Genomic DNA, 23294 nt, shown 5'->3' with positions numbered 1-23294 from the left:
AACACACAATGGTTTACTCATCGAATTAAATGAGGACACAAGAACTCAAATATTGTGCTAGCAGTGGGCACAGCAATTTACACTATTACTATTTAATTAATTAATTTTTTTATTGAAGGATAACTGCTTTACAGAATTTTGTTGCTTTCTGATTTATGTTATTGCTATTTTTAATCTCAGAAGTGAAGTGCCAAATCTACCAAGGAAACTGTTTAGATAAAAAGCTTTAGATTAATTCATGGAAAAAAGGAATTGTGGATATCAAGAAAAAGAGGCTGCACAAAATACTGAAAACAGTCTTTCATTTTTTCAACTGAACAACTGAGATGGGAAAAGATCAGACTGAGAGCTAGGACACGAAGTTTCAATCACTTGCTCTGCCACAAATACAGTTCCTCAGGGGTACGCCTCAGTTTACAGATCTATAAAATGGAGTTAATTTCTGCCCTCACATTTGTATGAAGAGAATTCTCTGAAATACTATGCCTTAAAGGTCTCCAATACCTTTGCAAGTTCTATTCAGATTTAACTTACTATTGAACTCATAATGGTCAGAGATATTGTTTATTTTAAGGTGCTCATAGGCCAGGATTCAGATCTGGTCTTCAAGAAAATATGAAGATGGCCAGAAAAGGACATTCCCACTCCTGTAGCCACAGAAAGAAGAACACAATTTTTTGAAAGACATTTTGAGATGTATACCATTCATCTGAGACTAGAATCTGGCTTTAAGGAAAAAAAGACTGTGTAGCAAAATATGGGTTTTCAACATTGTAATAGCTTCAATTCCATAGATTTCTAGTTGAGCTATTTCAAATCCTAAAAGATGATGCTGTTAAAGTGCTGCACTCGATATGTCAACAAATTTGGAAAACTCAGCAGTGGCCACAGGACTGGAAAAGGTCAGTTTTCATTCCAATCCCAAAGAATGTTCAAACTATCGAACAATTGCACTCATCTCATATGCTAGCAAAGTAATGCTTAAAATTCTCCAAGTCAGGCTTTAACAGTATGTGAACCGTGAACTTCCAGATGTTCAAGCTGGATTTAGAAAAGGCAGAGGAACCAGAGACCAAATTGCCAACATCCGCTGGATCATCAAAAAAGCAAGAGAGTTCCAGAAAAATATCTATTTCAGCTTTATTGACTACACAAAAAAAGCCTTTGACTGTGTAGATCACAACAAACTGTGGAAAATTCTGAAAGAGATGGGAATACCAGACCACCTGACCTGCCTCCTGAGAAATCTGTAGGCAGGTCAGGAAGCAACAGTTGGAACTGGACATAGAACAACAGACTGGTTCCAAATCGGGAAAGGAGTACGTCAAGGCTAAATATTGTCACCCTGCTTATTTAACTTATATGCAGAGTACATCATGCAAAATGCTAGGCTGGATGATGCACAAGCTGGAATCAAGACTGCCAGGAGAAATATCAATCTCCTCAGATACGCAGATGACACTACCCTTATGGCAGAAAACAAAGAACTAAAGAGCCTCTTGATGAAAGTGAAAGAGGAGAGTCAAAGAGTTGGCTTAAAGCTCAACATTCAGAAAACTAAGATAATGGGATCCAGTCCCATCACTTCATGGCAAATAGATGGGGAAACAGTGGAAACTGTGACAGACTTTATTTTGGGGGACTCCAAAATCACTGCAGATGATGACTGCAGCCATGAAATTAAAAGACGCTTGCTCCTTGGAAGAAAAATTATGAGCAACCTAGACAGTATATTAAAAAGCAGAGACATTACTTTGCTGACAAAGGCCTGTCTAGTCAAAGCTAGACTAGTGGTCATGTATGGATGTGAGAGTTGAACTATAAAGAAAGCTGAGTGCCAAAGAATTTATTCTTTTGAACTGTGGCATTGGAGAAGACTCTTGAGAGTCCTTTGGACTGCAAGGAAATCTAACCAGTCAATCCCAAAGGAAATCGGTTCTGAATATTCATTGGAAGGACTGATGCTTATGGAACTCCAATACTTTGGCCACTTAATGCAAAGAACTGACTCATTGGAAAAGACCCTGATTCTGGGAAAGATTGAAGGTAGGAGGAGAAGGGAACAACAGAGGATGAGATGGTTGGATGGCATCATCGACTCAATGGACATGAGTTTGAGTAAGCTCCAAGAATTGGTGATGGACAGGGAGGCCTGGCGTGCTGCAGTCCATGGGGTCACAAAAAGTTGAACACGACTGAGTAACTAAACTGAATAGCTTCAAAGATAATTTAACCAACTCTCTTTTCTAAAGAACTTTCTAATAAATAAAAACGAGACATCATTTTTCATTTTTGTCTTTGTAAAAGTGTGTCTGAATGTGTGTGTGTGTGCACGCGCACACATGTGCGCATATGCGAAAGGAACCAAACCTGACACAGGTTCTGGGTTCTTTAACTCTCCATTTTGTGAAAGGATTTAACCAATAGTGCATCCAAGACCATTAAAAATGATGCTTTGGGACTCCTCTGGTGATCCAGTGGCTAAGGCTCTGTGCTCCCAATGCAGGTGGGCCAGTTTTGATCCCTGGTCAGCAAAATAGATCCTACATGTCACAGCTAAGACCCAATGCAGCCAATTAAATAAAATCTTTTAAAGTGATGCTTTAAGATATTACTAATGGATCAGAATACTAATGAATGGGAAACATATTCAAAATAGGGGGAAGTTATTGTTCTATTGAACAATAATAAATAAATTGTAAGTAGCATTATCTCTCTATAGATAAGAGTTTAAAAAAAAAAAGCTTTAGTCAAACCATGGCTGCTTTCAGAAGGTGGACGGTGACAACCTCTGACCACTGACAAAGCTGTCCACCTACACTCTGCCTCCTAGGTCTCACCAGAGCAAGAAGTGACACCGTCCAGTGCGGGCCACACTCGGGGCACAAGTAGAGAGCAGGATCACACGAAAAAGCAGCAGCTACCACCACAGAACAAGACAGCCTAATCTTTCACTTTGATCATTTCCTATTCATTGATTAAAAAAAGAAAAGAAAAAGTTCTTTCAACCTGGAAACACCATGTCATCAGTGTTCATGCCCCAAAGAAGGGCTCCTTGACTGAGTCACCCACCTCCCCACAGACATAAACAGTATCAATATCTGGTCAATTGAACAGCAAATAAGCAAAAAAAAAGAAGTTCTTGAAAGATTTTTGATATTGATGTTAAAGGGGCATTTTTTTTAAAAGCCACCATAACCTTGACATGAACCAAAATTTTAGAGTCTTGCCAAAACCCTATACAGTATGTATAGTGACCATATCCAGATTAAAAATTCACACGCCTGCAATTTAATTATTTTCTCTTTTTTCCCCTCTCCTGGCAGGGAAAGGGTTAAAGAAAACAATAAAAGGACAAGTAAGTGTACAGGGCAGGATTTACTGGCATTTACTTTTAATCTACGGCCCTTCACTCTGTAGCTTATCGGGCCTCCGTCAGTCCTTTTTCCTCCTTTATATTTCATGAGGAGCCCCCCATGCTGCTACTGAGAGACAGAGCCCAAGTGCCTATAAGCTTTTTGTCAGGTAAAAAGAGAAGAAAAAGGAAAGGAACAAGAGGAAAAGCAAAGCTAAGAGGCATCTATTAGATGTCACTAGGCTTTTGTATTCATGTCAATGATTCAGGATTAGAGTATTTGAAATAATCTTATTGAGAGGAATCAAAAGGCCCACCGAGTGAGAGGCTGCTCTGTAGCATATGGCAAAGGCTCGAACAATATCTTATTAAAGATGTGTTGGCTAACACTATTACTTTATATTATATTACAAAACTATTGTGCCTCCAACAGTTAGCGGGATGGTATAGTTACCGAGGCCCATTTTGGAGGTTATTGTGTGGGATCGAGCTATATAATTTGCCAGCTTGTCTAGTTACATCTTTCCAAGTAGGGTTTAGAGGCAAGTTTGGAACTGGAACCAAGCACTTCACCTTCAAAAATAAAAATCCCTAAAGCACACCCAAGACCACTCTATTCCCACTGGAAGTGGAATATACATTACGTGGATGAAACGCCAATGGCATTTTCTTCCCCAGAACCGGTTTCATTAAGTTTGCATCATTTACCACATGTGACCCCCTGTCTCCCCCATGAAAAATATGCAGGATCTTTTTTTTTTTTTTTGGCTTGATTCCCCTCCTCATGAAAAATACACACACACACACACACACACGCACACTCAGCTTCACACATTAGCAGAGTTAAGGCAATTAAAATTATATTACAGTAAGTACCGTAATGTTAAAACCTTCATTTACCTTTGGACAAAGGCTTGTAACTGGAGAGAGAGTTTGAGAGGGAGATTTATCTCCATCTACCCATACCTTTAAAGGCAACACGCAATCAAAGACAAACCTGTAATGTTCACCATTTTTCATTGATTGCAATTGGAGTATTTAGGTCACTTTTATATTATCATGGATGGTATACAATTACACAGTTTGTAAAGGGAGGGATGAGACAGTAGGTGAGAGAGAAGGAAAAAGATGGTCTTTTTCAGATAATACCTAATGCAAATTAAAATGACCAAATCTCACTACATGCAGAAGCTTCTAAATGGAGTTTTTTAAATCTATCAATTTTTATTAGAGTCTGGTCAGGTGTGAGCGGTAAGGAAAACCAAGGTAAATTTATCACTGGAGAACTGAGTTGCACTTTAGGAGGGTTTGGGTTTTTTTCCCCATTCTAAGCAATTTCTTTTAGAAAAGCAAAAGCATATTTAATATAGTGATATATTCTCATCACAAAATGACTGTGCAAAGTTGTTAGATGACACACAAGGGACTTTGTTCAGCTTCTCTGTATTTTTCCAGAACTGTTACAAAAACAAAGTTATGATGACACAGGATTAAAACCCCACACCATGGGCTGACACCCAGGCCGGTAACACATATGCACTACTGATTCTCCAAAGCTCCCTTAAATACATTTCTTGGAAGTTGCTGCCATTATTTCCTTTACAGGAAAGCTACAGTTGTTCATTATACAGTGTCTGTAGTAGTATTATACTGTATAAAAGTACTTTGCATTATGATATACTGTCAGCATACTTGAAATCCATTTGAATGTATCCTGGCTGTATATTTGGGAATAGCTGATAGCAAATGGAATATAGACTGCTATTAACTGATTGTATTCGTTATTTTCTTATCATGGTAGGAAACTGCATACAAATGTACGGGCTCATCTCCTATTCAGAATGGTATCTGAGATGTGATAAAATTTAGAATGATAGTCTCTCACATAAGTCTCATCGCTAATAATCACATATGAATTCCCACTGAGAAAACAAATGTTTAAATATGGTAGGATTAATAAACAACCATAAATTCATGTTCAGTGTCAGCGCTGGCTTTTCACTTTTGGAAAAAACGCAAACCTCTCAAACCAACCAAGAGGACAGCAATTATCCTGCCTGCAGCAATTTTAAAGAATGAATTCCTCCTCTTTTTATTTTAATGGGGCATTCAAAGTTAGGAAATCAGGTGATATAAAAGGCATATCAGAACTCTGGGAAATGCATTTATACCTCTGGGTCTTCGAGCCCTAGATAGCTATTTGTGTACTTTACAGAGTGATTATGTTTAGTGGTTGGTCCTTTCGAAAACTAGATGAACACCAAAATAATAAGTTGAAAGGTCAATGAAATAAAGCCATGAAACTCTGACTAAAAGTCTCATCTGCAACTTTAATAAAAGTATGCTTATGTTCATGTTACTTGAGGACTTTCTTTTCACAGAAGATAAAGAAATTTTAGTGCATTTTTGGATTTAAGTCTGATGATAAAAGACAAAAAAATCATTTGCTGTCAAGGGGCCGTGATGCCTTCACAATCTTAGGACTGCAGACATAGGAATTAGAATATAGCCCACCCTGCTCAATGGTTAAAAAAAAAAAATACTACATCCTAATTCTAATGTTTTACCATAGTTTTTCTGTTATACAGATGAACATATACGTTACATATATATATCAGGATCAGTTTAACCAAGAAATTAGCTTGGTGTTAAGGCAACACTGCACTTTTCTGAAAAGTCTTATCACAGCATTCAAACCTCTAAGATGAAGAATGAATCAAATAAAAATGTTTTTCTGAACAACCCTGATGCAGGTAAAATGGCCATTCCAATATTTTCATTCTGAATTCTATTTCAGACAACAATCATAAAGCAAATCCATTTAGTGTTACCGAAGTGAAAGTGAACTAGATGTGAAAGATCTTTAGAAAATTCTGGAAAGAAACAAGTACACACTATTTTTTCTTTTTAGGAGACCCTTGGGTAAGTGTGGCCTGAAGTAGTAGTTCCAAACAGGCTAAATACTTCATGTTACAAAATTGGTATGCTTTTTTTAAATGTTGCATGTCAGGGCTTACAGCTCCAAAGTAGATACAGAGATTCTTATAAATGGAAAAGAAAGACCAATCTATTAAGCTGCAATAAGCAAACCCAAAATCTTTAGAGGTATATTAGTTGACAGGCTTTAAAAATCCACATTTTTAGTACTGGTTATGAAGAACTCAAACTTGTGGATCACTTGAGCCGCATTACATCCCAAAAGGGCTATGTCTAAATTCACACGAGACCAAGAAAGTAATTTGAGGAGGAATTTCATCCTTTATTATTTCTATCTATTAAAAGAAAAAAGTCCACTTGTCAATTCTCAAAATCCACAGTGCAAGGAAATGAAGAATTGGGCTCTTCTTTTCTCCCTTTATTTAGCAGTCCAACTATTTCATCAATCACACTGATCTTAAATTGAGAAACCAAACAAACAAATATTGAGCCATCCCCCTATCCTGCCCTCCTGGAAGTTAGCACAAATCTGGCTGGAAACTTTAAAACTCTTGTGAAAGGAATCCTATAGCATAATTCAGAGAAAGAAATGTTTTTGTAAGACTCATCTGTATTCATCCATGTCATTGCTCAAAGAAAGTTTAGTGAGCCAGGGTAGAAAAATAAAGAGTTTTGTGAAGCAAATTTAGAATGAACAGTAATCCTAACTAACAAGATAAGGAGTAAGAGTCTAGTCTGCACACTTAATATATTCAGCTCAAGCATTTATAAAGAAGTTTCCACATAGAAAATGGAAGATTTTTATATGAATTCAGAAAAACTAGGTTCCCAATTCAGAGTACCCTAGGTGACTTTTGTCATTATCATCTTTTCTGATTCTTACAAAGTAAACCTAATTAAGAACCTCCCTCATTAGTCTTCCAGAAAAATTAGCACAGCTTATGCTAATTACTCCTGCAAAATTTAATAAACTCGTTGAAATGGGAATAGTTTAATGAGGTTTTATTTATTGAACTAAGATAACTCCAAGGAAAAAGGTTAGGACACAAGGATATCCGATGTGGTAATAAAACTACAGTTTATTCAATTTTCTAAACATGAACTTTATTGCAAACCTTTTAAATTCAAATATGAGTTACTATGTGAATATGTTAAATCAATCTCCACCTTAATCCAATAACTGCAAGTCATTTTTGGCTTTTTACTTTAACAATAATTACCACACATAGCCCTTTACCTCAACGATAATGAAATCTGCTGTTATTAGTTCCTGGTCATCAGCTATTAAACATAATACATCTGACTTTTCCCATGTCTACATATTCCAAATATCTAGATCCTTGCACACAGGCTGGTTTTTATAATTCTCAATCAAACAATTTGGCATTAAACAGAAACAACCAGGCAGTCAACTCAAGATGCACACATCATCCATTTACAAAAATTTCCTTCCAAACGTTTTTGAAGTGACTTGACAAATTGTCATAATTGTAAAAAGAGTTGGGGTCATATTTTTCTGACTATGTTGCATGCTATCACAAATGAAGTAGAAACACATTTTCTAAATCACAATATTTAACTGCTGATTTTGTTAATTCCATTTTTTTGATAGACTATGCCAAGCTGACCACTTGCAGCAAACCACTGGCAGCAAATAATACTGCCAAAATTTAACACAGAAATAGCTTATCCTGCACCACTGCCGTATGACCATAAAGCCTCTTCTATCAATCCTATAAATAGTTTTCCTGAATAACCACTACTAAAAGTCTTTCGACTGATAAAAATAGCACTGTTCTTCCAAAATCTGAAGGACAAGCAAAGGGAGCTAAAAATTATTGGTGCCCAAAAGGTGACTGCATGTTAAAACTATGCTAAATCCTAACACAAGGATTGCCTGTACCCTCAGTCCTATAATTGCAAATTGGATGCATCTTGTAAAAACAGTTACTCCTGCTACTGAATGCAGGCCCCATAACCTATTTTTACAAAATATGCAGGGATTCTCATCCATAAATCTGAAAGCAAATCAAACCCTAAGCACGTAACACAGATATTATGCAATCGGTAATATAGAATCAAAATGGAAACTATGAAATTCAAACACAGTTGCCATCATTTTTTTTCCTTTGCAGCAATTTTATGGAATTGAAAAATCTTTTCTATTTCGCCCTTCCTTGTGTAAGTTCTTTTCCTGTTGTTATTCTCTTGTTAAAAATGGAAGTTTCACATATCAGCACAGACAGGACTGGAGCATTAAAAACCTTTGGCAGACTGAAGGACAAATAAATTCTGAAAACTCAGATGCAAATAAAAATAGCTAAATGGGGTTTTGCATATCAGCTGGCATCACTGCTTGAAAAGACAGTTCATGGGAGACAGTGGCAACAGCCAGCAAATAAACGTATGTTGGGACTCGTGCAGATAACCAGGGTTTCAGCTGCTTTTCCAAGTACCCCTCTCTTAAGAGACCAAGATTGGCTAACAGCATTTTCTACTTTGTCAAACCAAAAAGGAAAAAAATAATGAAAAGGATAAATGTCATGAGTAATATCTCTAAAGCCACCAACAGTATAAAGTGCATACTTATTTTACCTAAATTGTTTGAACTACCCTAGCCAAGAAAAGGTTTTAAGTACCCTACTGGGATAGATGCAAGGCGGCAACAATAGAAGCCACACTAATGCAATCCAGGTAACACAATCCTGTTTCAAAAACACGGGCCGGGCTAATTACAGCGCTGCTGAGTCAAGTTTCTTATGCCATCGCAACCCACAGAAACAGGTCAAAATCAAATGTTATTCAAACCACAGTCATATCAACCTTCTATATCAGAGTCACGGCTTAAAACCAAACGAAGAACTTAAAAGCTTAACCCATTCAAAAGCAAAAAAAAAAAAAAAAAGCATTTTCATTGCGGGTGGCAAAGTAAGGTTCTTGTCATCATCTAAACCAAAAGAAACTGTGCGGCAGAACCAAATACTGATAGTTACAAAGTTTGGGCAAATATTTGGGCTGGTCTTTTGATCAGAACACTTTCTTCCTAATAGAAGAGTAATATCTGCTTAAAATAACAAATGGTATTTTGAAGCGAGGTATTTAGGTGAAACAAACAGCATAAAGGCTATTTTTTTTTTAATTTATCTGAAGATTTATCTGCCATAGCAGAAAAATAAACTGCATAATGGCATGTCTGCTTCTGTAGATAAACATGCTATATTAATTCTATAGGCAGCAGACAACTTCATTACACTCTAAAGGTGGGTGTTTTCAGCTTTGAATCAAAAGATATTAAGCAAAGTTATCAAGTTATCCAGCAAAGATATATAAGTGAAAGACAGTTAAAATATCTGACTCAAATGCAAGCTTTATAAAACTGCTAGGCAATCAAAATTGGGTTTAAGCCTAAAGAATCACATAAGTCAAAATTAACAACCGATGTTTTGTCATAAATCACAATGAAGAATACTTTTTCAGTTAACTGAAAAACGATAAAGGCCCCCAAAAGTAAAGAATTAGGAAGACAGATAGATGTGCACCAGCGGGCAGTGGGGGGTGGGGGGATATCCAAAATCAATATTACCAAACCCCAAAAACGGCTTTTATTCAGCTGTTGATCTCCTCAATGAGAGATCAGTCAGTCTTACTTGCAAGACTCTTCCAGCTAGTGGAGGGTGCTAGCTCTTTTCCTAGCTGACAACTGACAGTATCTATAAACCTTCCAGGCCATTTAACTCCCAATGAGTAATGCTATGTAACAAATGGTTTATCATACATGTTTCCATACAATGAATTTCAATAATTAAAATGTAAAACGAATATTTGGAATGCGACTTTGCATAATCTCTGCACACACTGACTCGAAATTGCACTGAACAACTAAAACAGATTTATTGTTCTACAGTGATTTACTTGGTCATGTCAGATTAGTAATATGGATCTGTTTAAAAACACAATAATTAAGACAAGCAGGATAAATTAATCAACTTCCAATGCAGACTGAGCTACAATCAAACCCGGGAAATTACTGTAGAAAATCTTGGTTCACAGATCTCTTTAAAACTGCTTTTATGCATAAATAAAACCTTAAAATGTAGATGGATTACGTCCAACAGAACTACTGTAGCTAAAAGTGATAATGATTCAAACATTTTTCAAATAAAAGTTAAATATTTATAAGCACCCAACCACATTTCATAAATCACAAATTATTATTATTTTATTTCTGAAGCTTCCTGGCACAGCATGAGGATTGAGCCACAGAAAGTCAAGAAAGAAGAACATTCCTTAAGGAGCATGAATCAGACACAAAACTGGAGCAATCCAAGAAAGCGGGCTTCCAAAGAACATTCCATATGGCTTTCCCAGGAATCGCAATAGCTCAGCGCAGCAGATGAAGTCATGACCAACAGGCGAATTTCGGCCACATGCCTTCCTAACCCTCACCCGAGAGCCACACGAGGCAGGTGTTTCATTATAATGAGAAAAAAGAACCGACTGAAAGTAGAGTGGTCCCTACCTGTCAATTATCACTGGATCTGAGGGAGTCTCATTTCGGTTGCCACAGCTTTTCTTGTCACAACAGCGGCTGCAGAGCAAAAGCGAGAGGATTTAGTACAACCATTACAAATGTAAAATCATCATTTAGGCAGACAGAAGGTTCAAATTGCTGGGTTGCAAATGCTAGAATTACCACAAGCCATACCTGGCAATCAACGGATCCCTGGGACAGAATATTCTGTTTGGGTCACCTACGGGTTAATGCCAGGTTTAACCTCTCCTAGCACAAAGGCGGGAGGGAGAGGGACTCTCTCCAAGCGAGGACTGACAGCCCTAAGATGGGGTCTCCCCATCACTGCCCGCGGAATTGGAAGACTTCACTGTGAAACGCATTATTATTACATCTACCCAATGAGAATATTCAGGGTTGTGGGTGGCTCAAACTCTCTTCCCTCAAGATCACACTAATTGCGTGGAACACGTCAGTAATGAGGTATGAGTGATTCTCCCCCTCCAGTCATTTTGTATTCAATGGATTCCTTTTTCTTCTACTTTCTCTTTTATAGGAGACGTTTCCTTCAATCACAGCCTTCCTGAAATCCTAAAACTGTAACGGTCTGCTTTGGAACCATGTTCAGAATGTAAGAGTGAAAGTACAACACAATAATTAAGACAAAGAGGAAAGACAAAACACAATAGAGATCCACATGTCCTCTGGCTTTTGTGCCCTCCACTGGTCACTGTGTAAGTTTTCTGGAAGCAGTATGGACATGGATCCAAAGGCTGGCAAAGGCCTGACAGTGAACGCTCTTTATTAGATCAGAGAAGAGGCAGTCATGGGCAAGAAAAGCATCTACTATCAAAATCCCACCCCATTGCACTGGGACGACCCAAAGGGATGGTATGGGGAGGGAGGAGGGAGGAGGGTTCAGGATGGGGAACATATGTATACCTGGGGCGGATTCATTTTGATATTTGGCAAAACTAATACAATTATGTAAAGTTTAAAAATAAAATAAAATTTAAAAAAAAAAAAAGAAAAAAAAATCCCACCCCATATGTGACCTTAGAGTTGCCAGTGTTTTCTTAAACTGAGATGCTTCTAAAAAGTGAAAAATTAGAGTTTTTGAAAATTACCCATGGTCAATGGAAGACTATCCATCTGAGATTTGTCTGCAAATAAGAAATGTGTCCACTGGCCAGTCTATACCTCAGGGCACACTATAAAAGCATGTATTTGATCAATCATGGAGGTGAGGGAGTTATGCAAGGGTTATACATTACCTGCATCACAAATAAAATATGCATTTATCTCCCTCTTACACAAGCACATGCACACACACACACACACACACACAACACACACACACTCATTCGACCTAGTGAATCATAGAGCCTAAATTTGGAGAGCTGTTGGAGAGAAACAAACACTGAACTTTATTTTCAGGACCCAGAAATATACGCCCGCACAGGGGGTCTTTCACCAAAGTTGGGAAGTCTCTATCTCTGAAAAGAGAATCAGCTTCCAAACCGATACTCATTTTATTTGTCTCTCATATCTTCAGAAAACAACAGCTAGAATTCTCTCTCCTTTGTCCGAGCCCCAGCTGAAAACCACACCACTCGCCTTAGAGCCGTTCCCTTTCTGGTTCAGAGGAAACAATCTCCTCCAGGTCTGAGTTCAGCTATACTAGGACTGAGGGAAAGAAAGCCCAAAGGATCCCAACACGTAAAAGAGAGATGTAGAAAAAAGGGACTGAGAAATCCAGTAGTCGACATGAATGCCAAAAAAGTAATGATAATTTAAAAACTAAAATTTACTATCTCTGAACTCTACTTCCCTGCACCTACATTTCAAGGGCTTGCCAGGAGAGTGCAGTGGTTAAGAACACTGACTCTGGACTCAGAGTTGCTTGTGGCACTGCAGCAAGGTACTTCACCTCCTGGAGTCTTAGTTTTCTCATCCATAAAATGGAGCGATTGCAGTACCCACCTCTCAGTGTGAGGGCACAGGTCTCCAAAAAAAAGCCCATCAACAGAGCCTAAGTCTTTACCCAGGGAGAAAAGCAATGCATGGGAAGGCCTATTTCTCCTTGCTTTTTTTCTTTTCTTTTTCAAAACAGTGATTGGGCAAATCTCTAGAGGTCAAAACCCTCACCATCATCCTGTCTGGACTATTGCCTTCCAGGGACCCTTCCAACTTGCCTGGTGATAGTTTCAGACTAGAATCTACATCTCAAGATGATCTGACCCTCTCCCTCCTCACTGCACCACCCTCAACCAAGTCACTTTCATTTCTCGCTTGGACTCCACATTGGCCTCCCCTCCACTCTTCACCCACCACCAACAGCCAGAGTGATCTTTTCAAAATGTCAATGGAACTGTCACTCCACTGCCCTAGACCTTTTAAGGGCTTCCCACCGCACTGAGAATAAATCTATGGCATGACATGGAGCCAGAACACCTCCCCATCTCTTGTCACTCTCCTCCAATGTGCCACACTCCAGCCTCACTAGCCAATTTCAGTCTCCACACTCAGTCTGACCCCAGGCCCAGGTGCGGGCAGGCCTTTGGGCCTAGACTGCTCCTCCTCTATGCCCTCCCTAGCTAGCCAGCCTCTACCCACTCTTTGGGGCATCCCAGGAGGCTCAGGGGTAAAGAATCTGCCTGTAATGCAGGAGACCCGGATTTGATCCCTGGAGAAGGAAATGTCAACCCACTCCAGTATTCTTGCCTGGGAAATCCCAGGGACGGGGGAGCCTAGCAGGCTATAGTCCATGGGGTCGCTAGGAGTAGGACACGACTAAGTGACTTCACTTTCACTTTTCATTTTCATGCATTGGAGAAAGAAATGGCAACCCACTCCAGTGTTATTGCTTGGAGATTCCCAGGGACAGGGGAGCCTGGTGGGCTGCCGCCTATGGGGTCGCACAGAGTCGGACACGATTGAAGCGACTTAGCAGCAGCAGCAGCAGGCTACAGTCTGTGTGGTCACAAAAGAGTCGGACACGACTGAGCGACTAAACAGCAACCTCCTCTTTGGGCCTAGGCCTCTAGACTCCTTCCTCAGAGAAGCTGATCTTAACACTTGATAGGCTGCTCTAAGTTTTTCCTTTCAGGGCACTAAACAAAAAGCAAATTATATTCTTATGTATACACTTGTGTATTTTTTGTTACCATCGTTCTCCTCCCACCCCTCCCCCACTAACCCATATGTTTCATAAAGGAACACACTGTCAATCTTATTTACCTAGCGGGTAGCTGTAAGGCCTGGGACAGAACAGAGAAGATCAAATAATGGTTGGTTGGTTGATTGGATGACTTCATGAATGAATGTATTATACTAGGGGAAATACAATCCAATAGGAAGGTAGCAGATAAAGGAAGCCACGCTGCCCATCTGAGCAGATGCTGCCCAAGGAAGGAAGGTCACCCCCACCCCACCCGCCCCCCAGACCACCTCCCCAGGCAAGGCAGCACTAGGCCTGAGATCTGCCCTGCGCCTTTAGCACTGTCTTCATCCCCTTAAAATATAAGTGCCCTCGAGTGAAGCCAGCTGAATCGAAGCACGGCCTAAGTGAGAACCACCCTCTCTGCTGGGCCCCAGGGGACCCAGGGCAGAAAGCAGATGTGAAGAACAGAGGTGTAGAAGGACGAATAGAAGAGGAATAAAACAAGGAAAATGGACTAACGGGCTGGAGGTCACGTAATATCATTCATAAAGAAAACTTTACACAAAGTATGAAAAACTAGCCCAACAGGTCTCCTGCTTCTCAGGTCATATCACTGCACTGCGCAGTCGTCATCCTCAAAGTGGGATTCCAGGGCTCTGTGCTGCATCTGGGGCAGTAACAAAGTAGTGTCAACGGTTTAAGCCCACTTTAAAAATAAATGCATATACACATATACATATATGTGTGTGTACATATATATATAAACATGGAACTATGTGCAGCATTAAAAAGAATGAAGGTGGGTTTGTCCACATCATCACAGAAAGAAGTCTACGTCATATTACGACCTGAGAAAGCCAAACTGCAGAATAGCATGTATGGTGTGTGTGTGTGTGTGTGTGTGTGTGTGTGTGTGTGTGTGTTAGGTCACTCGGCTACATCCAACTCTGAGATCCCATAGACTGTAGCCTGCCAAGCTTCTCTGTCCTAATGGAGCGAGTTGCCATTTCCTACTCCAGGGGATCTTCCCAACCCAGGGATCAAACCCACATCTCTTGCATCTCCTACACAGGCAGGTGGATTCTTTACCACTAGCGCCACCTGGGAAGCCCCGTATGTATGGGATGGGTATGGTCCAACTTCTGGGAGAAAAAAACCAGTAGGAGAGATGGAGAGAGGAGAGGAAGAAACAAATTGTCACAAGCCACCCTCAGTTCCCTCAAATTTCTGCACAAAGTGACAGCCTATGAAAGCCCTTCCCTTACCACCCCCAGGGCTCTCTAGCCCCTCATTTGCTTCACTTTTCTTCCTTTCTGCTTCACTTTTCTTCCAAGCACTCATTTTATATTTATTTTTCTTCTTTATTGTCTGTCCGTGAGTACAAAGGTCTTAGATTGTTCTGTTCATCCCTATATCCCCAGCAACTAGAACAGAGCACAGCACACAGTAGGCCCTGTGGAGTAAGTGAAGAAGAGTAGACAGTACATATTCCATTCTGTATTTCTACAGTCTTTTGATTGCAATATGATTTTCCTATCAAAAAACTAAAAATTAGCTGCAAATTGGGAAAGGAAGGTCTTCCTTTAGGCTGAGCCAGCATCTAACCTCCTGAATCTCCCTACTTCTAATGCAAAGCCAAGCACAACAAAGACCTGTCCTTCCTTCCTTCCCCATGATGGTCTTTCTCTCCTTTCCTCTCTTCTCCAAGCTGAACTGTTCACCACCCCCCACCCAGTTCCCTCTATTGAACCCAGAAGGACCAAGAAAGGTGGGTACCAACCTCCACCATACACAAGGCAGGCATTAACCAAGAAGGGCAGGATGAAGGGAGAACAGATTCACTTGTGTTTAAGGCAGAAGAGGTCTTGGGCTGAAACAATACAGTACATGGAACAACAGACACAAAAGCACTCCAAGGGAAAAGCTGCTGTGTTAACAGAAGAATCACAGTGTTAACTCCATCCTCATGATGGTATGACTGATGTACCTTGATCCCCTCAGATGCTGTTCTTGAGATTCTTACTATGTGTGTCAGGCACTGCACCAGGCACAGACCTGGTATTTGCTCCCTAAAGCAGGCATCTATCAGGGGGCTTGGAGTTTCCTCACTTGCCTTGTCACAGATCAGGATTCCCACTACTTCACATCCGTTCTCAACGTGCACCCCAGTGGCAGGAGACCAATGTGGCCCAATCACAGGAGGGGGACCCTGCCGCACCTGGGGTCCTACATACACAGTGGACTCAAAACAGCAGCCCTTTCCCCAGCAAGACTGTGTATCCATCCCTCATACAAGCTTGTCCAGGGAAAAGAAAGCTTGTGAATCTCTTTCTGAGCAGCATGGCATAGGTAGTGCCTCTCTAGCACACTGACACATGGCTTCATAAATCAGAGCAAGAGACGCTTTCATCTTCATCTCAGGGACATGGAACTTCTTCCCAGAAGTAGAGGCTCTCTTAACTGGAAGAAAGCATCACCTCCACCTTTAAGCTTTACAACAGAAAGCAAAATTATTTTACCCATTTAGCCAAAATGGCTGGAGAATGAGCATATGGTTATCTGAAGAATTTGATTAATAGTAGTAAGTTCATTCTTTCCCTCAGTTAACCAACATATTCAAGTTTTCCCATTCTTAAAAAAACAGACTTGTTTTTTTCTTTTGTTGAGTTGATTTCTTCACTGCCTAACTATCTCCTTGCCAGAGCCTCCATCACTTCTTGCCAGCTGCATCCCATAAAACCTGGTTTTCGGGTTAGCACCTACTTGAATATCCTCTCTCGAAGTTCACCAGTGACTTTCTGGTGCTCTTCTCAGTCTTCAGGTCCATCTGGATCTCCCTACACTTATTATGTGGATGGCTCCCTGCCTCTGAAATACCCTCCTTTCATTTCTATCTCCTGTATATTCAAGGTTCTTTTTCCTAATTCTCGAATGCACTAAGAGTGACACTGTTCCCCAAGAATGTATCCACAGCCTCTCCTCTCTCTAATGCCCCATCCCCCGTCGATCCCACGTAAGGCCATAGCTTCACCTCGCACCTTTGTGAAAAGACCTCAGAAGTTGATTATCCTTCACCCTGACTGCCCAGATCCAGGCCACAGGCTCACTGTCTGCAGACTTCTCCCCACAGAAATCCTACTTGGACCACCAACAAATGGACCAAAACACTCCTTCGCACACCCTCTAAAATCCTTGTCCTGTCTCACCTTCCTCCCAACCCCTGCAAATACATCCTCCCTTCTCTGAGCAGCCATGGTCTTTGACCTCATGTCTCATCCCAGTCCACTCTTTCTACAGTGCTGTCTAGTTACCAGCTTCAGGTTTCATCTCCCAGGCTAACCTGTCAGCTCTGCTACTGCAGGGACCAGTCCTTTCTGGCTCTTCATTCCACTGTGTTTTTGCAAAGACTAGAAGAATGAATGAAAATATCCTTAACCAGCATACCTAGAATGATCAAAGCATGTTAACATCTTAGGAGACATTTCCCTTCCCTTCAACAGTCTCTTACCATCTTTCCCTCTGAGTAACTATGTGCCAGATACTTAGCTAGATGCTGCAGATGCTGCTACTACTGCTCCCACTACTTCCACTGCTTCTATTAATATCAATGCTGATACTCTGCTGTGACTATTGATCATAACAATCAACATTCAGCACTTACTATGTGTCAGGTACCAAGATAAGCATTTACAGGGGTTATAGGATTTAATCTTAACAATGACCCTATGACAGAAGTCATAGTTTCACACATTTCTCCTCATTTCACATATAGGCAAATAAAGGAGAGAGGAAAACTGGACAACTTCTTCATCTTCAAAGGAGCTCTTAGTCCAGCAAAGAAAGACTTGCCCTAGACATACAGTTACAATGTGCTGAGTGTACAGTTACAGTGTCTGAAGGAAAAGCACAGGATATAATAGGAGCACAGGACACGGGGGCCTCACTCAGGCCAACAACCAGGAACACTTCCCTAAAGAAACATGCTTCAGTGGGAATCTGAAGAACGAAATGAGAAAAAGCCAGCCCAAGAGGAGGGAAGAACAAGGCATATCAAGGGCCCAGGCCAACCCTGGGAGCTCACAGTCCACAAGGCATGAGGCACTGACAGTGGGGAAAGAAGGCTTTCCTAAAGAGAGCACTCATCCCCTGTGATTGTCCTGTGTCCTGGAAAGGAAGAAAATCTGCTTCCGCCTGCCTGGCGGGGACTGGAAACTGGACTTACCTTCGAAGCAGAGTTTCTATTTTCCCTTCACATTTTAAAGATGTGGTGGTGCATATAATCAAATTCTTTGTGGAACAAATCCTGCTTTTACATTTTAAAGAGCTTCATCCACAAGTATTAACAGAATGTAAAGATGACTGGTATGATAGATTCCAGTTATCCAAAATGCAGAACCTCTCCCAGAATTCCATGGAAAGAGTTCTGTGCCATCAAGTCAAAGGGGTTTTGTCTCAAAGAGAGATAGTAATTATAATCCCATGGCAGCAAGTCCTTTACATAGCTCATGCAATGGATTACCCTCTCAACAGAACAAAACTGATTTTTTATATTTGCAACCACCTTATAACGTAATTCCCTGATGCTTTTTTTTTTCTCTGCCAACAACAAAACAGAATCAACCCAAGCCCTTTCCTGTCGCTCTAAATTCTCTGTCTCCTTTACCATAGCTTCAATGTACTATAAATATACCTCTTTTGTGACATAAACACAAAGTTTTATTGTGCCGTTAGCCTTGATAGAAAGCACTGCAGAAAGTTGTTTAGAAATTAAATATCTAAAACAAGCTATTTTAAAATCCAAGGCCCTCACTATTTCATGTCTGCAATGAAGAAATTTCATCTTAGGGAAAGCAAGCTGTCTTTCACACCATATGGTTAATGGTGGTGCATAGCAATTAGCCAGGCTGATTAATGGTGAACAGACTCTAATTTTATGCTTATAATTGAGCCTGCATTTGCACCCCTGGTGCAAATTCAGCACATCCCAACTTCCACTTACAACAGGCAAGAAATCAAGAGAAATAGGATGGTGTGGAAAGTGAGAATTTTTTCTGAAGCCCCCTAAAGAGCATCAGATTTGCAATTTAAAAGACTGTTAGCCACACAATAGATGACAGGCTTATGTAATAGGGTCATGGCAGCCTGGTAAACAAACAGTACCCCTTCCACATCTATAGGCAGCCAGGAAAACCTTCATCTGTAACATTAGCAGAATGACATTTTGAATATGACTTTTCCCTTTTAGCCACACAATACAAACATCATTTGCCTTCAGTGGCTTGAGGATTTTATTTTTTGCTATTTTTATGTTTCTGAAAAATAGAAAGAACATCAGCAGTAAAGCACCCCAACCAGCATAATAAAATACTTTGGGTCAATGAATTTTAAGAACAAGAAAAAATATAAACTGCATTAATAGAGGGTAGGCTTATGTGTGAAAGGCATAATATATCTTCAAGTATTTTAAGAACAGAATTATTTCTAGCATAGTCCAAACATGTACAGATATGAGATGCAAATCTATGATTTACAGATATTAGTCGGCCTATTGGTTGAGATCCATCTTCCTGTCTGTCTCCAGTTTGCTAGAATTATATGGAACAGAATACAGAGAATTCATTCTAACAACATGTTAATTGTGGGAAGGTAAAACAGAGATTTGGTTAGAAACGCAGTAATATGAAGGAGGTCATTTTTTAATGGTCTTCAAAATGATTTTACTCATTTATTCTGAAAAGTGCAGCTCAGCTCTAATTGTGCAACTGCTGTATGCAGTATAACACTAATTTTGCCTAAAAATATCTTCTAAGAAATCCCTGACCATATTTTGGGATTTTGTTGCTGCTTTAAAGTTAGAGAAAAGTAACCTGTTTGGGGAATAATTAATAAATTTGACAAATCACTGAAGTGAAAACTTGTGAAACTCCTGTATATTGTAGAATAATATATATTACAGGTATGTTTTTAAAAAGGAGAAAAAGAAATTTCGATTTACGTACATCATTATATACGTAGAGAAGTTAATATTTGAGACTTCACTAAGCAAACACGTTCATCTCTTTTCTATTTTATTTCCACCTGTAGAGTTTTCAGATTGCTTTCCCCACAAGTCCCTGAGCAGCAAATAAAGCCCACCCATGCTGAAGTGGCAGCTGAAATCCCTATATGAATTGGTCAGAAATAGACAGGAGTCAGGCACGCTTTGTGCCAGGAGAACCCGCATGGCTAACAAAGCAATTAGTAGCCCTTCCCTGATGCAGAGTGTCATCGTCATGCTTTATCCAATTACTCAGAATATGTTGGAAGCAAAGTGCCAGTGTTATCTGACAAAGAATAAGAACCTAAACTGCAAGTTAAAAGGCTGTTTTCTGGTTTACTCTCTCCCATACAGAGGGTTGGCTGAGGCCAGGGAAGTGAATGTGGTCTGGTTTCACATGCAGCTTCAGACAAAAATAAAGACACTCATTTGTGGACAACATGAATGTTCACACCTTTAAGGGACTCATCTTTGCTATCTTTCCAAAAACACACTACATTTAAGAAACATTAGCTACACTGTCACCGTTGTGTAAAAGGTAACGAAGATTAAGAGATCGGATGCAAGGTAGGGGTAGAGGCAGGGAACCACATTCAGTTCAAGGAGGAATGATGCCTATGTGGATGGTCATATTTTTAAGTGGAAAAATTAAAAAGAGGAACTATAACTTTCAAGTCTTATCCAAACAGAGACTTCTGCTGACATCAATAGAACTCTTACTCATTTTACTAGCAATGCAGTTGAGCGCATACATTAACACTAAAAGGGTTATATTGTATTTCATTCGATTGACAGGAAAAGGGGAAGGGCACTGTTTTGTGCCCATTAACAGTGGGATATCAAGATGGAAACATAACTTTTAGGATGAAATCTAATAAATAATTGAGAACCACTATGATGTCTGACACTTTACTACCAAATACATCTAACAGTTTTAGTCTTAACAGAACAGAAATGTATACACCAAAATAGGCCTGAACTCACCTAGAATTCAGAGGTACAAATTTGAGATACAAATTCATTTTCTCTTTGGCAATTAGAGAGAAAACAAGGTATTCCTTACCTGCACATGATCTCGTGTGTGAGCAACACTCGGCACATTTCTGGGTTCTTATCTTGGCCTTCATATACTATGGCCTGTAAACAAAGGAAGGATTTGAGTTAAGAATGGAACTAAGTAGCAGAGGAAAAAACTATCACAGTCGAGTTCTTGACCATTCACCACCCAAGCAAGGCCAATTAGCTTTCAGAGCCGAAGCCCTCACCAGGCTGACCCTTTCAAGACAGTCAATGAGGATCAACCCACATGGAGTGGAAGGGGACACATTCTTCTTTGTCCCATCAACCACCTTGTTATAACACACATCTCTGGATACTTGTATGAGATGGGCTTCTGTTGTCAAGACAACCACAACTCTCTCTTTAATTCAGAATAAAAATAAATCTAATCAATGGGGAAGGGAAAATCCAGAAGGGTTTAGGAGATTGAGATACTAGTGATTTAAAATAAACAAAAACACATGGATTTGATTTTTAAATAATTGTTATTTGTCACCTCATCTTACTTCTTTCAGCTCCAAATTGTAATGTTCTAGAGGTAAGTACTAAAAACAAGTGAGGGTATGGTTAATGAGTCCACTCACTGTCTTCTTTGAGATGATGCATCACTCAGGGGAAACCCTTCCTGCTTACACAAAAACATGTGTTCTCCGGGGCGTATACCCACCCAAACAGTAGAATCTGCCTGCATATGCTGGGGGGAAGGGTGAGGGAAAGTTAAGCCATAGTTATCTCCCTCAACCAAGAAGAACTACATCTGACTCTGAAAATTTGGAGTCCTAAACCACCTCACCATCCAGAGATGTTTTTGTCTGCTTTTACTTATATGTGTACAAACATTTTCCTTAAGGTTACCAGAAGTTTTCCTGAGATCTCTGCTTCCTGGAAGATCTACCTGTTAATACCTGGGCCAACCCACTCCAGTGTTCTTGCCTGGAGAATCCTAGGGACGGGGAAGCCTGGTGGGCTGCCGTCTATGGGGTCGCACAGAGTCAGACACGACTGAAGTGACTTAGCAGCATGGGTAGAGGAGTGCTCTAAATGGGTATACATTTTAACTAACTTAACAATGTATCACTGCATAATACTAATATAACACAGTTTCAAATTGTTAATAAAATTACTTTCACACATTCAGATAACTCTCAGTTTCTTGGTGATGAAACTACCTAAATTAACCAAAGATTATTATTTTTTTTTTTTAGGACACACAGAAACTACAGTAACTAACTTGTATTTGGCTGAAATGTGCTCTCTTTATGAACCTGGGACTTTCAAAACCATAAATGATGGGGGACAGCTTATGAAATTGTGTGTGCAAACCCCCAGAACAGGCTCTGATTTTATGTAACTCCAGAACAAAACAAAAACTGCAACAAATTAAAAAATGACAAAAAGAACCTGAATAAGGATAAAACTGTTCTCTACCACTGACCCATCAAAAGTCTTTTTTTATGGCTGGCCTGCTATAACCCTGTATTTTTAATGTTTTATTTTACCATAATTTTAGACATACAGAAAAGTCGCAAGAATATATAAAGATTTTCAAGATACTTTACCCAGATACTTCACTTTACCCAGATGCTTCCAATGTTTACATTTTCAGTAAACTAAATTTATTCATCTTTCTCAATTTTCTTTTCCTGAACCACTTGTTAACTGCAGACGTGCCCTAAATACTTCAAGATGCACTTCCTTAAGACAAGAAATTCTCTTACATAACCACAGCACAATTATCTGAATCAGAAAATGAACATTAGTACAACACAATAATGTAAACACCTGAGAGTCACCGGCTGGGCAATGCCGTCCTTTACAGCAAAACAAACAAACACCCTGATAACAATCACTGCATCCAACTGTCATATCACCTTCAATAAGAAATATTCCTGAGTGTTATTTCATGACATTGACACTGTTGAAGAATGCTGCTGCTGCTGCTGCTAAGTCGTTTCAGTCATGTCCGACTCTGTGCGACCCCATAGACGACAGCCCACCAGGCTCCCCCGTGCCTGGGATTCTCCAGGCAAGAACACTGGAGTGGGTTGCCGTTTCCTTCTCCAATGCATGAAAGTGAAAAGTGAAAGTGAAGTTGCTCAGTCAGGTCCGACTCTTAGCGACCCCGTGGACTGCAGCCCACCAGGCTCCTCCATCCATGGGATTTTCTAGGCAAGAGTACTGGAGTGGGGTGCCATTGCCTTAGAGGCAAGTTATTTTGTAGAACCATCCTCAG

General features: G+C 40.0%; 1 protein-coding gene across 9 annotated transcripts in view; it reads right to left on the bottom strand.

Moving 5' to 3' along the window:
* The window catches only part of EBF1 (EBF transcription factor 1), a 430756-nt gene that overhangs the window by 374882 nt on the left and 32580 nt on the right, over positions 1 to 23294 (bottom strand). For all 9 annotated transcript variants that reach the window (XM_044947384.2, XM_006052632.4, XM_006052633.4 and 6 more), the window contains 2 exons: positions 21066 to 21139; positions 10812 to 10880 (listed from right to left, as the gene is read on the bottom strand). In XM_044947384.2, coding sequence (XP_044803319.2) covers positions 10812 to 10880; positions 21066 to 21139 — 143 coding nt within the window. The remainder of the gene's footprint in view (positions 1 to 10811; positions 10881 to 21065; positions 21140 to 23294) is intronic.

Source organism: Bubalus bubalis, chromosome 9, assembly GCF_019923935.1.
Source record: "Bubalus bubalis isolate 160015118507 breed Murrah chromosome 9, NDDB_SH_1, whole genome shotgun sequence".
Classification (NCBI taxonomy): domain Eukaryota; kingdom Metazoa; phylum Chordata; class Mammalia; order Artiodactyla; family Bovidae; genus Bubalus; species Bubalus bubalis.
The sequence above is the reverse complement of the archived record's forward strand: the minus strand, read 5'-3'. Positions and strand labels throughout refer to the sequence as shown.